The 14,315-nt window shown below is 35.4% G+C and overlaps 4 protein-coding genes across 8 annotated transcripts in view; 3 read left to right on the top strand and 1 right to left on the bottom strand.

The window, feature by feature from the left end:
* Positions 1-401: 401 nt before the first annotated feature.
* GLY2 (Metallo-hydrolase/oxidoreductase superfamily protein) lies at positions 402-3,428 on the bottom strand. The gene is made up of 7 exons (XM_021441390.2): positions 3,001-3,428; positions 2,793-2,915; positions 2,524-2,685; positions 2,328-2,406; positions 1,757-1,870; positions 995-1,171; positions 402-767 (listed from the first exon to the last, which is right to left on the bottom strand). Exons 1-7 carry the CDS (start codon positions 3,045-3,047, stop codon positions 693-695), a joined length of 777 nt encoding a protein of 258 aa, XP_021297065.1. The 5' UTR covers positions 3,048-3,428; the 3' UTR covers positions 402-692.
* A 942-nt stretch (positions 3,429-4,370) lies between these two features.
* On the top strand, positions 4,371-6,199 carry LOC110426164 (Cytochrome b-c1 complex, subunit 8 protein). Its single transcript, XM_021441310.2, has 2 exons — positions 4,371-4,622; positions 5,973-6,199. Exons 1-2 carry the CDS (start codon positions 4,453-4,455, stop codon positions 6,019-6,021), a joined length of 219 nt encoding a protein of 72 aa, XP_021296985.1. The 5' UTR covers positions 4,371-4,452; the 3' UTR covers positions 6,022-6,199.
* Positions 6,200-7,193: 994 nt separating this feature from the next.
* LOC110426163 (Pentatricopeptide repeat (PPR) superfamily protein) lies at positions 7,194-11,704 on the top strand. Of its 5 annotated transcripts, none has more exons than XM_021441305.1 (5): positions 7,194-9,788; positions 10,574-10,644; positions 10,875-10,950; positions 11,072-11,192; positions 11,282-11,704. In XM_021441305.1, exon 1 carries the CDS (start codon positions 7,719-7,721, stop codon positions 9,690-9,692), a length of 1,974 nt encoding a protein of 657 aa, XP_021296980.1. In that variant the 5' UTR covers positions 7,194-7,718; the 3' UTR covers positions 9,693-9,788; positions 10,574-10,644; positions 10,875-10,950; positions 11,072-11,192; positions 11,282-11,704. The 5 variants fall into 5 exon arrangements, with proteins under 5 accessions (XP_021296980.1, XP_021296979.1, XP_021296981.1 ...); XM_021441304.1 differs by having other exon boundaries at positions 11,069-11,192; XM_021441306.1 differs by having other exon boundaries at positions 10,875-10,954; positions 11,069-11,192.
* A 1,112-nt stretch (positions 11,705-12,816) lies between these two features.
* Positions 12,817-14,315, top strand: part of LOC110426442 (large ribosomal subunit protein uL16-like) — a 1,815-nt gene continuing 316 nt past the window's right edge. The window contains exons 1-2 of the mRNA XM_089785304.1: positions 12,817-12,929; positions 13,865-14,311. Of these exons, the coding sequence (XP_089641430.1) occupies positions 12,920-12,929; positions 13,865-14,311 (457 nt within the window). The 5' untranslated portion in view covers positions 12,817-12,919. The remainder of the gene's footprint in view (positions 12,930-13,864; positions 14,312-14,315) is intronic.

Below are 14,315 nucleotides of genomic sequence, written 5' to 3'. Positions count from 1 at the left end.
TCGAGTATAAGTGATTGAGAAGCAAAAGAAAGGTTCCCTCTCTCTCTGTAAAGTGATTTTAATGCTTAGCAGTTATCTCTGTTAATCCTACACCATTGAACAAATGTTTGCATTGAAAATATTGAAACCACTCCCACTTGCTGAGTTTAAACAACATTAACAATGCTTTGTTATGTGGAACAAACTGCTAGTGTTAGGTGAACTACCACCATTTAAATAACACTTTGCAATTTTTGTGGAGTGACATGCTTTGGGTCTTCTACCCTGTTTCCCCTTTCTGAATACAAGTTTCTCTTCGGATCAAATGGAAAACAATTTGTTAAACAAAGTCTACCCTGCGGACTACAGGCACTCCGCATGTAAACAGTAGCATTACATTACAGAGTACTGGAAAAGAAAAATGAAAACAATCAAACGGGGAAAATATTATAATACATGCACAAGTTCATGCCACGAACTAACATTGGTCCCTGGTTGACCTGATTATGCCAGTTTCACATGTTCAATGGCAACATAATTATAACTGCCAACCCACTTCCAACACCATGCAAACAAGTTTTATTCTTACAGGAAAAAAGAAAAGGAGGTAGATGGAGAGTCCCTTTTTTATTCTTCCTTCATAGTTTTTTTTTTCTTTTTTTAGAAAAGCTTCTTCCTTTGTAGTTAATACGCATCTCAGACAACTCTTACATTTAGCCTCGCCAATTGTCCTTCATCCGCCTAATCTCCCGAAGTGCTTCAACAGGAGACTGGCAACCAATGCTCCCCTGAAATCAGATAAAATTTCCACATAAGAAAGCCCGTAAAATACAGAGACATAAAACAACAGCCCAGTGCAAGAAGAACTACAAGATGGTTAGAAACCAAATGAAGAAGGGGAAACATTAACATCCTAAGACTAGTTCAAGCTTGACATGCAATCTGAAATAGTATCTCATGACAATCAACTCGAGATTTGTCACATTGGGGATGAATTTTATGGTAAAGAGAAAACCTGAAGTTCAGGTAGATCAACTCGCATAAATGGATTAGTCTCCAATTCTTCCTCAATGGTTGAGGGGATAGTGGGTAGACCTGCTTGTCGCTGACTAGTAGCCCATGCTAACTTTTGCTGTATCCTTGCATTTTTTGGCTCAACTGTCAATGCGAATTGCAGGTTCTTCACTGTGTACTAGAGAAACATAGGTCCAAACGTTTCATCAGTCTTCAGAAACAAGAAGCAGTGCAACAAAAGCAAATTAGTTTGCAACCAATTACTGAAATCAACTAAGACATAACAGACTTAAAAAGAAATATGGAAAATCCCTCTCACTTCAAGGTTTCCATTTCACGGGCTGGACATCTTCAACAAAGCAAGATAATTTTGTACACAACAGACACTCCACAAACAGCAAACATACTGCAGCTTTCACAAAATAGTCACTGCTAGTTTACTAGCTCAAGATGACTAATTACCTTGTATGCTAAATTAACCCAAATTGCTGCTAAGTTTAGCACTATATGCCAGCTTTCAGTCCTAACCAAAATGTTGGAACTTAGATATATAGGCAGATACCAGTACTAACAAAAATGTTATTTTGATGATGATATGAGTAAAATCTGTGATCCTTCAATTGCACAATCAAAGTTGAAATATACTTTCAGCTTGCAACCAGCCTATGTCTACATTAGACATGGGAAAATTAGCTGCTTTGGTGAGTATCAATCAATTGGGCCCAGTGACAGATAAGAAAAGGAAATGGGTAAATCTCTGTACCTCATGTCCACAGAAAACACGAGTTGGCTTTGGCAGTGAACCCAAGGTTACACAGAGTGATTGATACATCTGTTCTGCTGTGCCTTCAAAAAATTTCCCGCAACCAGCAATGAACTATAAAATGAGAAAAAAGGAAAATGACAACAATTATTTCCAGACCAGTAAACAAGAGAAAGACAAATGATCCACCTCCTAACCGTCCAAAAGCTTTCTGATTAGGAGATAGAGCTTCATACCTAAAAGTTTAAGCTAACAGGTGAAATCCCAAGGATTGGGTTTAAGCTTAAATGATCCATGCAAGTAAATCTTACACACAACCAAGAAAAGCAGGCCAGAATTATATCCAACGCAAACTGGAATGATTACATTAAATGGGCCACTAAGAATTTATCAATCTGAATACAGGACCGAATAGATCATGATACCATAGCAATTAACTAGTTTTAGACTAGAATGAGCTTCATCAAAAGACCAAAAAGAAAGTAACAATGGCTCCTCTTTTAATAACAAGTAACTGCAAATACACACACGCACACACACACACAGAAGTAAGATCCAGGTTTGAACTTACGAGTGTATCTCCAGTAAAAACAGCAGGGTCCTCTCCCTCTTTGCCAGTGACGTAGTAACTTATGTGACCCTTGGTGTGGCTGATGAAAGGAAGTCGGGGAAAAGAGAGGGTTTCAAAAAATTGAGACACAGAAAGAGAACCAAGTGTGGCAGGCAGAAATAAGCAAACAAGTAAACAGAAGAGAAGGGGCATATACCAAGGGGTGTGAAGAGACAGTATGTTGATATGAGGGCTAAGTTGTAAGTTATCACCATTTTGGAGCTGATCAGTGCAGCCTTTGACATTATCAAGGGAACCCCCGTAAACCTTAATCCCGGGGACCAGCTTCTTTATCTTATCATTCCCACCAGCGTGATCCCTGCAAAGAAATGAAATTGGAACAATGAATGGTCCTAAGCTTAAATTCTAGATATTCGAATTCCCAGTGCAAGTACCAAAGGAGCTAGTCCCAGCTAATGGGCTTACCAGTGGTGATGAGTGGTGAGAACCAACTTGAGAACAACTCCCTGCTGATTGGCGGCTTCAACCACCTTCTGTGGCTCCGCCGGATCCACCGCCGCCGCCTCTTTTGTGCTTTCATCTATGACCCTATTTCATTTATTAATTAATTAAAAAGTTTAAAAATTTCGAATTAAAGATTGAAAACAAATCATCAAAGCAGAAAAATACTCACAGATAGGAGTAGTTGTCTTCTAAGCATGGAACCTCTAAGATTTTCATTTTCACGGCTCTTTCCTCTCTTCAAAATCCAAATACAATTTCGGGTTGGAAGGAAACTGTGGAAAGTAGAGAGCTTTGGGGATGCAGACAGCCAATTTTATGCTAAGTGACAAGAAGCGTTGATGATGAACAAAGTCCAGTTTTTGTGTTTTTTTTTTTTTTTTTGGTATTCTGATAATAACGGAATCATCAATTGATAGGACTATGAAAATAATCAAAGAACCCAGCAAAATATATGTCGGATATCGCCTGATTGAAATGCAGCGGTAGGAATTTGTCCGTCACTTACGGGAATGACAGACAGTCACCTCAGCAATTTCCGACATTGATTCGAGACACACTTCAATAAGTAGGTAGCTCTCTGTTAAGAGGTAGTCAGCATCTTCTACCTCATTCCATATTAGGTAATCATGTATATATAAGAGATTTTTAATGATTTAAGAAAAAATTTTAATTAATAATATCATAATATATATCTTTATTATATCATATTCTCAATATTTTAAAATAACATTTTTAGACACTTAATATTCTTATTTTTATATTATAATTTTATTTTTTAAAATTAAAAAATATTAAACAGCTATATTATTTCAAAAATTCAAATTTTAATATGTAAATTTTTATTACAAAAGGCATACCTCTTATAATTATTGCACTATAATTAATAAATCATAATCACAAATTATGTAAAATCGATAAAAATATTATATGAAATTCACTTTTATAACTGATGAACTCATACATAGTGGTTTTTTTTTTTCTATAGAATCGAATAATTACATGCCAAATGCTCCCTTTGATTATAAGGTCAAGGTGTCATGTCATCAATTTAGTAACCGTGACAAGACTAATGAGGTTCGAAGCATGTATAGATAAGATAAATTTATATATGATTCATTATCGTGATACGAAATTAAATCAGTTTAAAATTTGTATAATCATGCTTATATCGTAATTATGTTAACTAGTTTATAACATAAAAAATATTCCTCTTTTATAGGGATTGACGTACCTAACTTGTATATGACACATTTATTGATCGTATTAACAACTTAACTCATATTATTCAACCTCTATAATATTTTCAGTAGAAATATCTAATATTTTAGTAAGTTAGATTATTGAATTCGCATTTTACATTACATGAAAAATATTTAAAATTATAAAGAAGTTTATAAATATAACTTATTTAATAGGTTAATCACTTGGGCTAAACTCAAGAACACTAAAACCACTTGGGCTAAACCCAAGAACACTAAAACCACTTGGGCTAAATCCAAGGGCTTTTGTCTGGTTAATAAAGCGCACGCACTCACGCCTCCCTCTCCCCTGCTTTGTTGAGAATAGAGATAGTAAGTCAATCGTTCATCGGAAAAGCGTGGAAAGTGAGAACAGAAGCGAAATGGGGAAGCAGCCGGTGAAGATGAGGGTGGTGGTCTACGCTTTGTCTCCGTTCCAGCAGAAGATTATGAGTGGCCTATGGAAGGATCTGCCTTCCAAGCTCACCCACAAGGTCACGGAGAATTGGATCAGCGCCACTCTCCTCCTCGGCCCTCTCGTCGGAACCTATGCGTACGTCTCTTTCTTTTTCATTTATTATTATTATTATTGCTGTTCCTATCGATTCATATAATATTTTCCCCCAATTTTCCATCTCTGATTTCTCTTAATTTGACCTAGGGTTTGCATCGCATCACTGTTTCTGGTTTTTCGTTTTCTCATCGTATCTCAGATCTATCTAATCTCCATGTAATAGCTGCCTCTGTTTCTTTTATGGATTTGATTTCAGTTTCATGCTTTCTTATGTTCGGAATCCAATGAAGGCCCTCGCTTTTAATCTTAGAAAGTAAAAATTACCTTTTTTATACATGTGTATGAATATCGCTATCAAATTAATTCTTCCACAATTTCATTTGTTTCAATCTCTAGCTAGTTTAAGTTAAATAGATACAGGTAATTGAGCTGATAGGGTTGGTTGCTGCTTCTCATTCATTTCTTAAATAAACATAAAATTAATGTCTGTTCTAGCTCCAATAGTATGCTAAATCAGTACAATGTTAAATAGTAAATAAAGACCTCAATTCCAACGTCATGGGTCCTCTTCAACTTCAAAAACTTATGATTCAGGGCTTTCTTGGATGGAGAAAATAGTTAGACTTTGATGCTTAATTTCGTTCAGTTCAAGACAGGAAAAGAGTGACTTTTTCTAGTGCTGTCAGCTGCAAACTGTATTCATGAACAATTAATTTAAGTAAGGTCGAGGCTTGGAGCTCGCTTTGGTGTGGGCTTTATTAGAGTTTGATAATGGCTATTCTAGGGCTTCAAGGGAATTGGTTTAGGCTGCTTGTCGGCTTAAAGAAGAAGGACATAAAGACAAAGGCTTCACAAGTAAGGCCTTAAAAGGCTTTACACCTAGTGTTAGATATTGCTTCACACTACGCGAAAGAGAGAATAATAGCAGCAAAATTCTCATAAAATTGTTCTCCATTAATTAAGATAACTTGCATGCTTGCATGTTGTAGATTTCTAGTAATATACAAGGACTAGAAATCCAAATGGGAAACAACCAATTGATTCAAACAGCTCCTAAACCCTAAAAGCAAACATAATAACTAGTCTAAAATAACCATGAGGCTTTCTTTGTTAACTAGCAGCTTTACATATTAAACTCAATTTCACAATGCCTTTTTGGAGGTGTGTTGAGTTTCCTTGGCCTAAGCAGATGAAACTGCACAAAACTTAGGAACATGCCTTCTGTATACAACTTAGGCTGCATTTGTTGATGATATAATTGCAATCTTATGATGTTAAGTACTTTTATGTTCTGTAGCTGTAGGTCTTCTCTATGAAGGAACTACACTGTGGTTGTGCTTACATGTATCTTAGTTTATTATTTGACATGCTCTATGCAACTGGTTGCAGGTATGTCCAAAACTACCAGGAAAAGGAGAAGCTGGCACACAGGTATTGAAATCAGTGGGAAGCTGCCAATTTATGAGAATGCAGAGTTTTCAAAATTTAGATGCAGCTCTAGTGAGGTTGCTTGCAATGATGAGTCTTGAGTTGGATTTTTGTTATATATCTGGAATAATGAATTTGGAACACTTTCTCCATTTTAGTTAAAATAAATTTGTGGATTGGCTCTTCAAGATTGTGCATGCTAATAATTCGAGTGATGCGTATGGTGACGAGTGCAGCCAGACTATCTAATGCACACAAGGATATACATGTTTGTGAAAATTGCAGGGTTTTGTGATTCTTATCTAAAAGGGGAGCAAAGTCTTTTTGTGGCAGGACCTTAATGAATATAAGACTATTTGCTGACAATGAATGTTTTATAAATCTGATTAAATTATTGTTACTCTTTTCTTTTCTGTTTGCTAATTTGGCTTGCAGAGGAGAATAAACTATAGGCAAAAAGCTGATGGAAGCATACTGTCTTTCCCTACACTTACCCAACCTTATACAATCTAAAGAATCATTACCAAGTTGAAATGAAATGGATTTGTTGGTTTTTGTGAGCAAGACGTGAGGCATGGATTCCTGTAACTCCAAAGTTTTCGATTCCCCATTGCAATTTTCCATCTCTATTCTCAAAATTGTTCTCCATAGCTGTGTAGTGGAAAAGATTTTAGTTGTTAGAAATTGGAAAACAAGTGTAATCATTTTTGTACTTTTATATTTAAGAAAAAAAAATTCGAATTGTACTCGTTTTAATGTCGAAGTGTAGTCATTCTTGTAAGATCTATTATTACTTTCTCATCAATATGCTCCCATGTCTATGTAGGATTTTTCTGATCTAATTTTGGATTCTAACAATTTGATTTAATAAATTAAATTGATGTAGTCTTACCGTGTTAATCATAATCTAAACCCCCGTAATAATTAATTAATTAATTAATTAAAAATTATCATGTATGAATTATTTTGATAATTAACTTTTAAATGATTTCATGCGTATTATATTTATATTTTGAGTTGTCAAATTTATAATTAATTTAATAATATTTCCCACTTGACAACTGCCACGTGAAAAGAATTTGGTCATGTGGAAGCTGAGGTGTCATTTGTTTATTTTTTTTTCCCTTTCTTTTTCTGTGTCTTGCCCAACGGCGCCTTGCTAGTAGTGTAGCATTCCTCGCTCTCTCTGTCTGTCTCACCCTTTCCCTCCCCGCAGCGCCGTTACTCTATCTCTACCAATCCAAGTAGTTCTCTGCCGTGATCCTTTTTCTGTGTCTTCCTTCCCTTTCGCTCTTTCGTGGAGGAATTGTTCTCTCAATTTTGTTCACTTGTAGGCTCTTAAATACGATTTCCAACGCAAATAACAACTCAAATTCTTTATCCTATTCATTTTTTCGGTTCAAAAAAGCCTGTCAAATTCATCCAAGTCGCTTGTGTCCACTAAATTTCCATCTTTGGCAATCAGGAGCTAGATACCCTTTTGCTTTTCATCTCCAAGGTTTAGCAACTGCATCAATGTCTAAAACCCTTTGTGTCAGAAGCTTCAAGCTTCACCATCTCACATTTGGCATTTGAAAGTATCATACTTTCCTGGTTATGTTGCTGGAAAATCCCATAACTCTCTCTCCTGTTTTTTTTTGACCTTTTAATTTTATTACGAGTCACCCACTTCAGCACTTTTACCTATCCTTTTGCACGCTTATAAATATGCTATGGAGATACAACAGGGGCTTCCTGCAGTCAAAACCAAGAACCCGGATCCTCAAAGCATTGCCTTTCGTGTTAGTTCACCATTTCTCGTCACCAGAGGTAAGCTCAACTGAGAAAAGTCAAAGTTTTTCTTGGGAAAAAAGGAGACTTACTATCAATCCTCAGATTGTTCACTCTACTTTAGTGAACTGCCCTTCTAATTTGATTGCTTTGGGCTTTTTCTTATGGTGTGCTAAGCAACCCAATTATTTTCATGATGCTCAAGCATTTGATTGTATGGTTAATGTTCTCACTCAGTTAACCAAAAAGTATGTAACTGTGAGAAGCATTGTTGGGGAATTGGAAACTGTTGGCTGTGTGATAAAGCCACAAACTTTCTTGCTTTTATTGAGGATTTATTGGCGTGGTGGATTATATGGAATGGTTTTTGAGACTTTTGAGGAAATGGCTACTTTTGGTTTTACTCCTAATACATTTGCACGTAATGTCATTATGGATGTTTTGTTTAAAATCGGGCATGTTGATGTAGCTATCAAGGTTTTGAAAGAAACCGGATTCCCAAATTTCTTGACTTTTAATACTGCTTTATGTAATTTGTGCAAGTTGAGAGATTTGTCTAATATGAAGTATGTTATCAGAAGAATGTTCCGGGAGGGGCATTATCCTAATGTTAGGACATTGGAGATGATTTTGAATTGTTTCTGTAAAATGGGTAGGCTAGCAGAGGCATATCAAGTGTTGAGTTTGATGCTTATTTTGGGAGTCTCTGTATCGGTAAATGCTTGGAATATATTGATAGATGGGTTTTGTCGATTGCGTCAGCCTGATATGGCTAATGATTTGTTTATAAAGATGCTTGGAACTGGTTGCTCTCCTAATGTTGTGATTTACACCACTTTGATTAAGGGATTCCTGGATTCCCAAATGGTTAGTACTGCTTTTAGCATTCTAAATAGAATGGAATCTGATGGATATGTTCCTGACTTGATTCTCTGTAATGTGTTAATAGATTGTTTATCTAAGATTGGCAGGTATGATGATGCATTTGATGTGTTTGTAAGTTTGCCAGAAAGAAAATTGTTACCTGATTCTTATACATTTTGCTCTTTGTTATCCAACATATGTTTGTCTAGGAGGTTTTCTCTTTTACCTAAGATAGCAAGTGGACTTGCAATAGAAGGGGACCTAGTAGTTTGTAACTCATTATTGAACTACTTTTGCAAGGCTGGCTATCCATTGCATGCTGTGGAGTTATATGATTACATGCTTGATAGAGGTTTTACACCTGATAAGTATAGTTTTGTTGGATTGCTTAGCGGACTGTGTGGAGCAAGAAGAATTGATGAAGCGGTTAATGTGTATCAAAGCATAATAATGTATTGCCCTGGTCTTGATGCTCATGTCCATACTATTATCATAGATAGGCTCATAAAAGTTGGTAAATATCACAGAGCCATTAAATTGTTTAGGAGGACACTTGTAGAGAAATACCCTCTAGATGTTGTATCATACAATGTTGCCATCTTTGGACTTCTCAAGAGTGGAAGGGTAGGAGAAGCTTGTACTTTGTACAGCGAGATGAAGGAACTTGGTGTTCTGCCAAATGCACACACATATAATTTGGTTATCTCTGGTTTCTGCAAGGAGAGAGATCTCAGAATGGTCAAACAGTTGTTGCAAGAAATCAGTGAGGCAGAGGTTGAGCTGGACCGTAATACAGTGAACAGTGTAACTAAATTGCTGTTCAGATCATATCCATATCCTTCAGCCCTCAATCAATTAATTGAAATGTGGAACTCAGGTTTGATTCCTGATGAGGCAATGTATGCTCAATTCTCCAAGGGGCCTGCGTATGGTGTAAACGTAGGTGATGCTCATCACTCGTTCTTGAAAACTTATTTGAGGGATAAACTATTGGTGGACTCATCTGGCTCTGATGACATTCCTGATGTGGCTGCTTCTGTGGGCTGAGCTATTTTTGATGAATAAGTTTTTTCATAGCTCAGTGGGCAATGCTGCTTCCATTTTTTTGAGCTCTTCATACCATCAGATATTTAGTCCTTAAAGGTACAAGTTATAGCTCTTTCTGTAGAATGAAATATTCATCCTGACTTATTGGTTCATTAAATCAATGTCTCACTAGCTTGATCAAGAAAACATTAAGAACCCTTAGTAAGTTTGATTTTTCATTTTGCTATTAGGTTAAACAAATAACTCTTTTTACATTTTTACTTATCAAGAGTGGATTCTAGAATTCAAATATAGTCAATTCCATTTTAACAAGGTTGATAATTGATTAGAAGCATCCTTGACATCCCAGGCCCATTGAATTGTGGGCCAAGAATGTCTCAGAATCCTTCTTCAATAAAAAAAATGCCTCATCAGCCTCAAGAAATATAAATAAGACTGTAACTGCTGCAGGAAAGACAGCAGAGGGATAGATGACTGTGTAATAAATCAAGGACTAATTACTCATGTTGATATATAGGGGATGATGGTTGATCACGTCCTGCATATGGCAACTAGAATCACATTTTTGGAACCTTTTAGTGCAAAATTGGGATGGCTTTGGAATTTGTCGCTACAGTTTCCTCGCTTGCCAATCAATAGTTTTCACGTTACTTGTATCTCTGAGATTAATTTATGCTTTTTGGTCCGTTCTTTCAACTCCTTTTTTAGATATTCAGAGATAGAGTGTCTTCAAGAAACAGTTCATTTATTCGTGGTGTTAGTGATAGAATATTATCTGCTTAGATGCTAATCTCTGATTGTCAATACATGCAATTATTAGTTGATTTCTTCAAGATATTGCCTAACTTGTTAAGCTGTTACCCCTGTACGCAAATTTTCAGAGGTGAAGTAGGGGATTTAATGAAGATTTTCTTCAAGGGAAGTGCACAATGAAATTCCAATAATTCCACAGGTATGGAGCTTATATTCCAATTTTATGTATTTCTCTCATTAATTGCAATTACGTGGTGCATAAAAACTCTACCAAATCAAATTATAAATTTTTGCTTCCTGCTATGTTTGTTGTTTCTGTTGAAGTGCATAAAGTTGGCTTGTCATTCTAGAATCTTCCAAGGAAAACATCAAATTCCAAGTTGGTGTCTCATTTATTCCTCATATCTTTGATTTGTCATGTATTTCCAGCCTAAGATCTGAGCCGTGACTTGAGAGTCTCTCCTCGCAACCACGTACACTGAGATTCATGTGATTCCAAAGTTTCGTAGGTCTTCCTTCTCGATCTATTTAATCTGGAGTCCTTTATTTGACTTTTGGCCTATATATCTCTTTCTCCTTTTTCCGGTTGGATTCCTCTAACATGGCAAGCAACATGGTTTTAGAAGTTACAAGCAGCAGCTGTTTGCGCGGGCTTACATCCATTGAAAGATGAAGATTGTATCGTGGTGTTTCATAGCATCATTGATGAAGAAAGAAAACAGCAAGATACAAAAATCTCTGTAAGTGGTGAGTGAGCAAAAGACACATCAAATAGTTTTAAACTTTTACATTTATTATTCTCTGAATTGACCTTTTTTGTTTCATTTCTATTTCAGATACCCATAAAAGGCTAGAGTAGTGGCAACCACTTGGCAGGAACAATTGTTCTTTTCTAACCAAGGATCTCATTTTCCAGCATGACCAAGATGGAAGAATGTACAATAAGAGAGGGATATCTAGAAAGATCAAAAAATGGAAAGGGGCTCTTAAAATTCTGTTAGAAGAGTTGCCACCTTTCCCCTGTTTTGTCTGCTTCAAGTGTTTCTCATTCTCGTAATTATGATAGTAGTTTGTGTTGTTGGTGTGGACTTTATGCTAGTAGCCTGTGCCTCAATTTTCTCAGGTGATAACCCTTGCAGCTTACACCATGGCTACTTTTGCAGTTTCTTCATTCATAATGAACTAAAAACGATAATGTAGAAGTGGTATCCATATCTCTGTTATGTTGACAAGATCAATCCTAGTTGGCTCTTTGTTCTTCTGTGCTTGTTGGGAATTTGATTGTTGGTTGTTTTGCAATAAAAGATTACTGCTTCCAACCAATTGTGTATGTACTCATAGGCAAGTGAATAAGATTGAAGCATGGTGGTTTCATATATAGGATTGCAAACATGAAAACACAGCCGTTTTGATGTACAAAAAACATATCAAAGCTTAGCTCAACGACAAATGCCATTTGATCTTCGAATTCTCTCAAAGCCAGACGTTCGGTACATTACAATGCAATGTGATTAAGGTAATGTGATTGCAAGCAATGTGATTACAGGAGAAAATAAAATTACAGTGTTTGTATGTAAGTAATAATGAATTAAAATGTAGGGAAGATAACATTGCAGTGTTTGGTTTACAAGTACTTTAGTGGGAATGTAATGTTAATTGTCAAAATTACCCCTAATTATTAAAATATAAGTTTAATATATTATATTTTTTTATTATTAATTTTATATAATATATTATTTTTAAATATATTTTAATATCATATATTTTTTTTTTATTATTATTATATTTTATATTTTTTTTTTAATATATTTATATTTATTATTAATTTTTATATAATATCATATTTTAAATATATTTTTTAATGTCATATATTTTATTTTTTATTATTATAATTTATATATTTTTATTTTCATTTCTTTAATATATTTTTTATATTATATATTTTATTTTTAATTTGTTTTACCTATATTATATAAATTAATTTTTTATATTTATTTATTTTTAATTTTAATTTTTATATTATATATTTTTTTAATATTTTTATTTTAATTATAATATTATAAAATATTTTTAATAAAGTATTAAAATTGAAGGGTAAAATTGTCTTTAAGAACATTACAGAGTGCAATGTAATGTGATTGTATTGATTTTGGACTGCAATCACATTATATCCATTGGCTGTAATGTGATTGCATTGTAATCTTACATTACAGTGATCTGTTATAAAATAAACACTGTAATATAATTTAATAAATCACATTACAAGTAATGTGCTTTACAGATACCAAACGGACCCTAAAATCAAACGAAACAATATCAGCGCACACAAAAGAAGTTTGGGCTCCTTGACTTGAGTGAATGGGCTGAAGCTGTCTTTAGCCCATGGGTCATGGCATGAGTAGTTAAATAAAAGAGTGGTGGGATTCGCCTAGGGTTTTCGTCGCTCTCCCATTCTCAATTCTCGCCTGGACGACATGGGGAGGAGTGAGTTCCTTCTTTCCTTCCTTGCTTGCAACTATAATTCTTCTTTGAAATCTTTACTGCTATTATCATTCTTACGTTGCTTGTGTTTTAGTGGTGTATTATCATTCTCGAATTTTGTTGAATGCTGTTTTAGTTTTTCTTTCCTTTGTATGGTTTATCCAATTTTTCCCCTTTATTTTCAAGGATGAATATTTACATTTGCTTTTCGACGCTGTAAATGTATTAATGGGTTTTCTCAGGTAAAAAATGGGGCTTGGGGAATTTGGAAATGTTTTACCCATTAAATCTACCCAATTTGCGCTTCAAAATTCAATTTTCATCCTTATCTTTTTTGGGTTTTATTCACATGCTGTCACCACAACCAGCACCATGTCCATCTCTGGCTTGCCATGATAAAATTGTTCCATGATGACGAATATTTGATCATGAATGGTAACTTAGAGGCTGAGCTGTGAATTAGAAATTGAGTCCAATTTAGCATACTATGATTTTCAGTTATTTGAGTTTGTTACACCAAGAAAGAACCTGTGTATATAGTTTTGGTCTTTGTAATTTTATAGTGGTCATTTCTATCATAGGGTGCTGTTTTCCATGTTGGACTCCGTTATGCTTGCAAATACCGCCCAAAAATCATTGGGAATGTGTGCTATGGATCAACTTCCATGGCCTTCTGTTTTGCTGAATTTGTGGAATCTATAAAGCATTATGGATTTGTTTGCAGGGGCTGGTTAAACTAATTGACATACAACATATTTAAAATTTTATTTATATATTCTCTTCTGGGGTGGGCTTATGTTAATGTTTCTAGAAACATCTCTTTTAAACAGCTTCTTAACATTCATGGTTCTAACATGCATTCCTTAAGAAGCTATTTTTTGTATTATGTTGACTTTGAGTGTCATGCTGGTGCTGGTTTCCTAATATTCTTCTTGTAGGACCTGCAAGATGTTATCGCCAAATCAAGAACAAGCCATACCCAAAATCTCGATACTGCCGTGGTGTCCCAGATTCTAAGATCAGAATTTATGATGTTGGGATGAAGAAAAAAGGGGTCGATGAGTTTCCTTTCTGTGTCCATCTTGTCAGTTGGGAGAAAGAGAATGTCTCAAGTGAGGCATTGGAAGCTGCTCGAATTGCTTGCAACAAGTACATGGCCAAATTTGCTGGGAAGGATGCTTTCCATTTGAGAGTGAGGGTTCATCCCTTCCATGTTCTGCGGATCAACAAGATGCTTTCATGTGCTGGTGCTGATAGGCTTCAGACTGGTATGAGGGGTGCTTTTGGGAAACCTCAAGGAACATGTGCAAGAGTCAACATTGGTCAGGTCCTGCTTTCTGTGCGTTGTAAGGACAGCAACAGCCATCATGCACAGGAGGCCCTCCGTCG

This window comes from Theobroma umbraticum, unplaced genomic scaffold (genome assembly GCF_002168275.2).
Source record: "Theobroma umbraticum cultivar Fairchild unplaced genomic scaffold, ASM216827v3 scaffold_55.0, whole genome shotgun sequence".
Classification (NCBI taxonomy): domain Eukaryota; kingdom Viridiplantae; phylum Streptophyta; class Magnoliopsida; order Malvales; family Malvaceae; genus Theobroma; species Theobroma umbraticum.
Note: the sequence above shows the minus strand (reverse complement) of the source record. Positions and strands in the feature narration are given on the sequence as shown.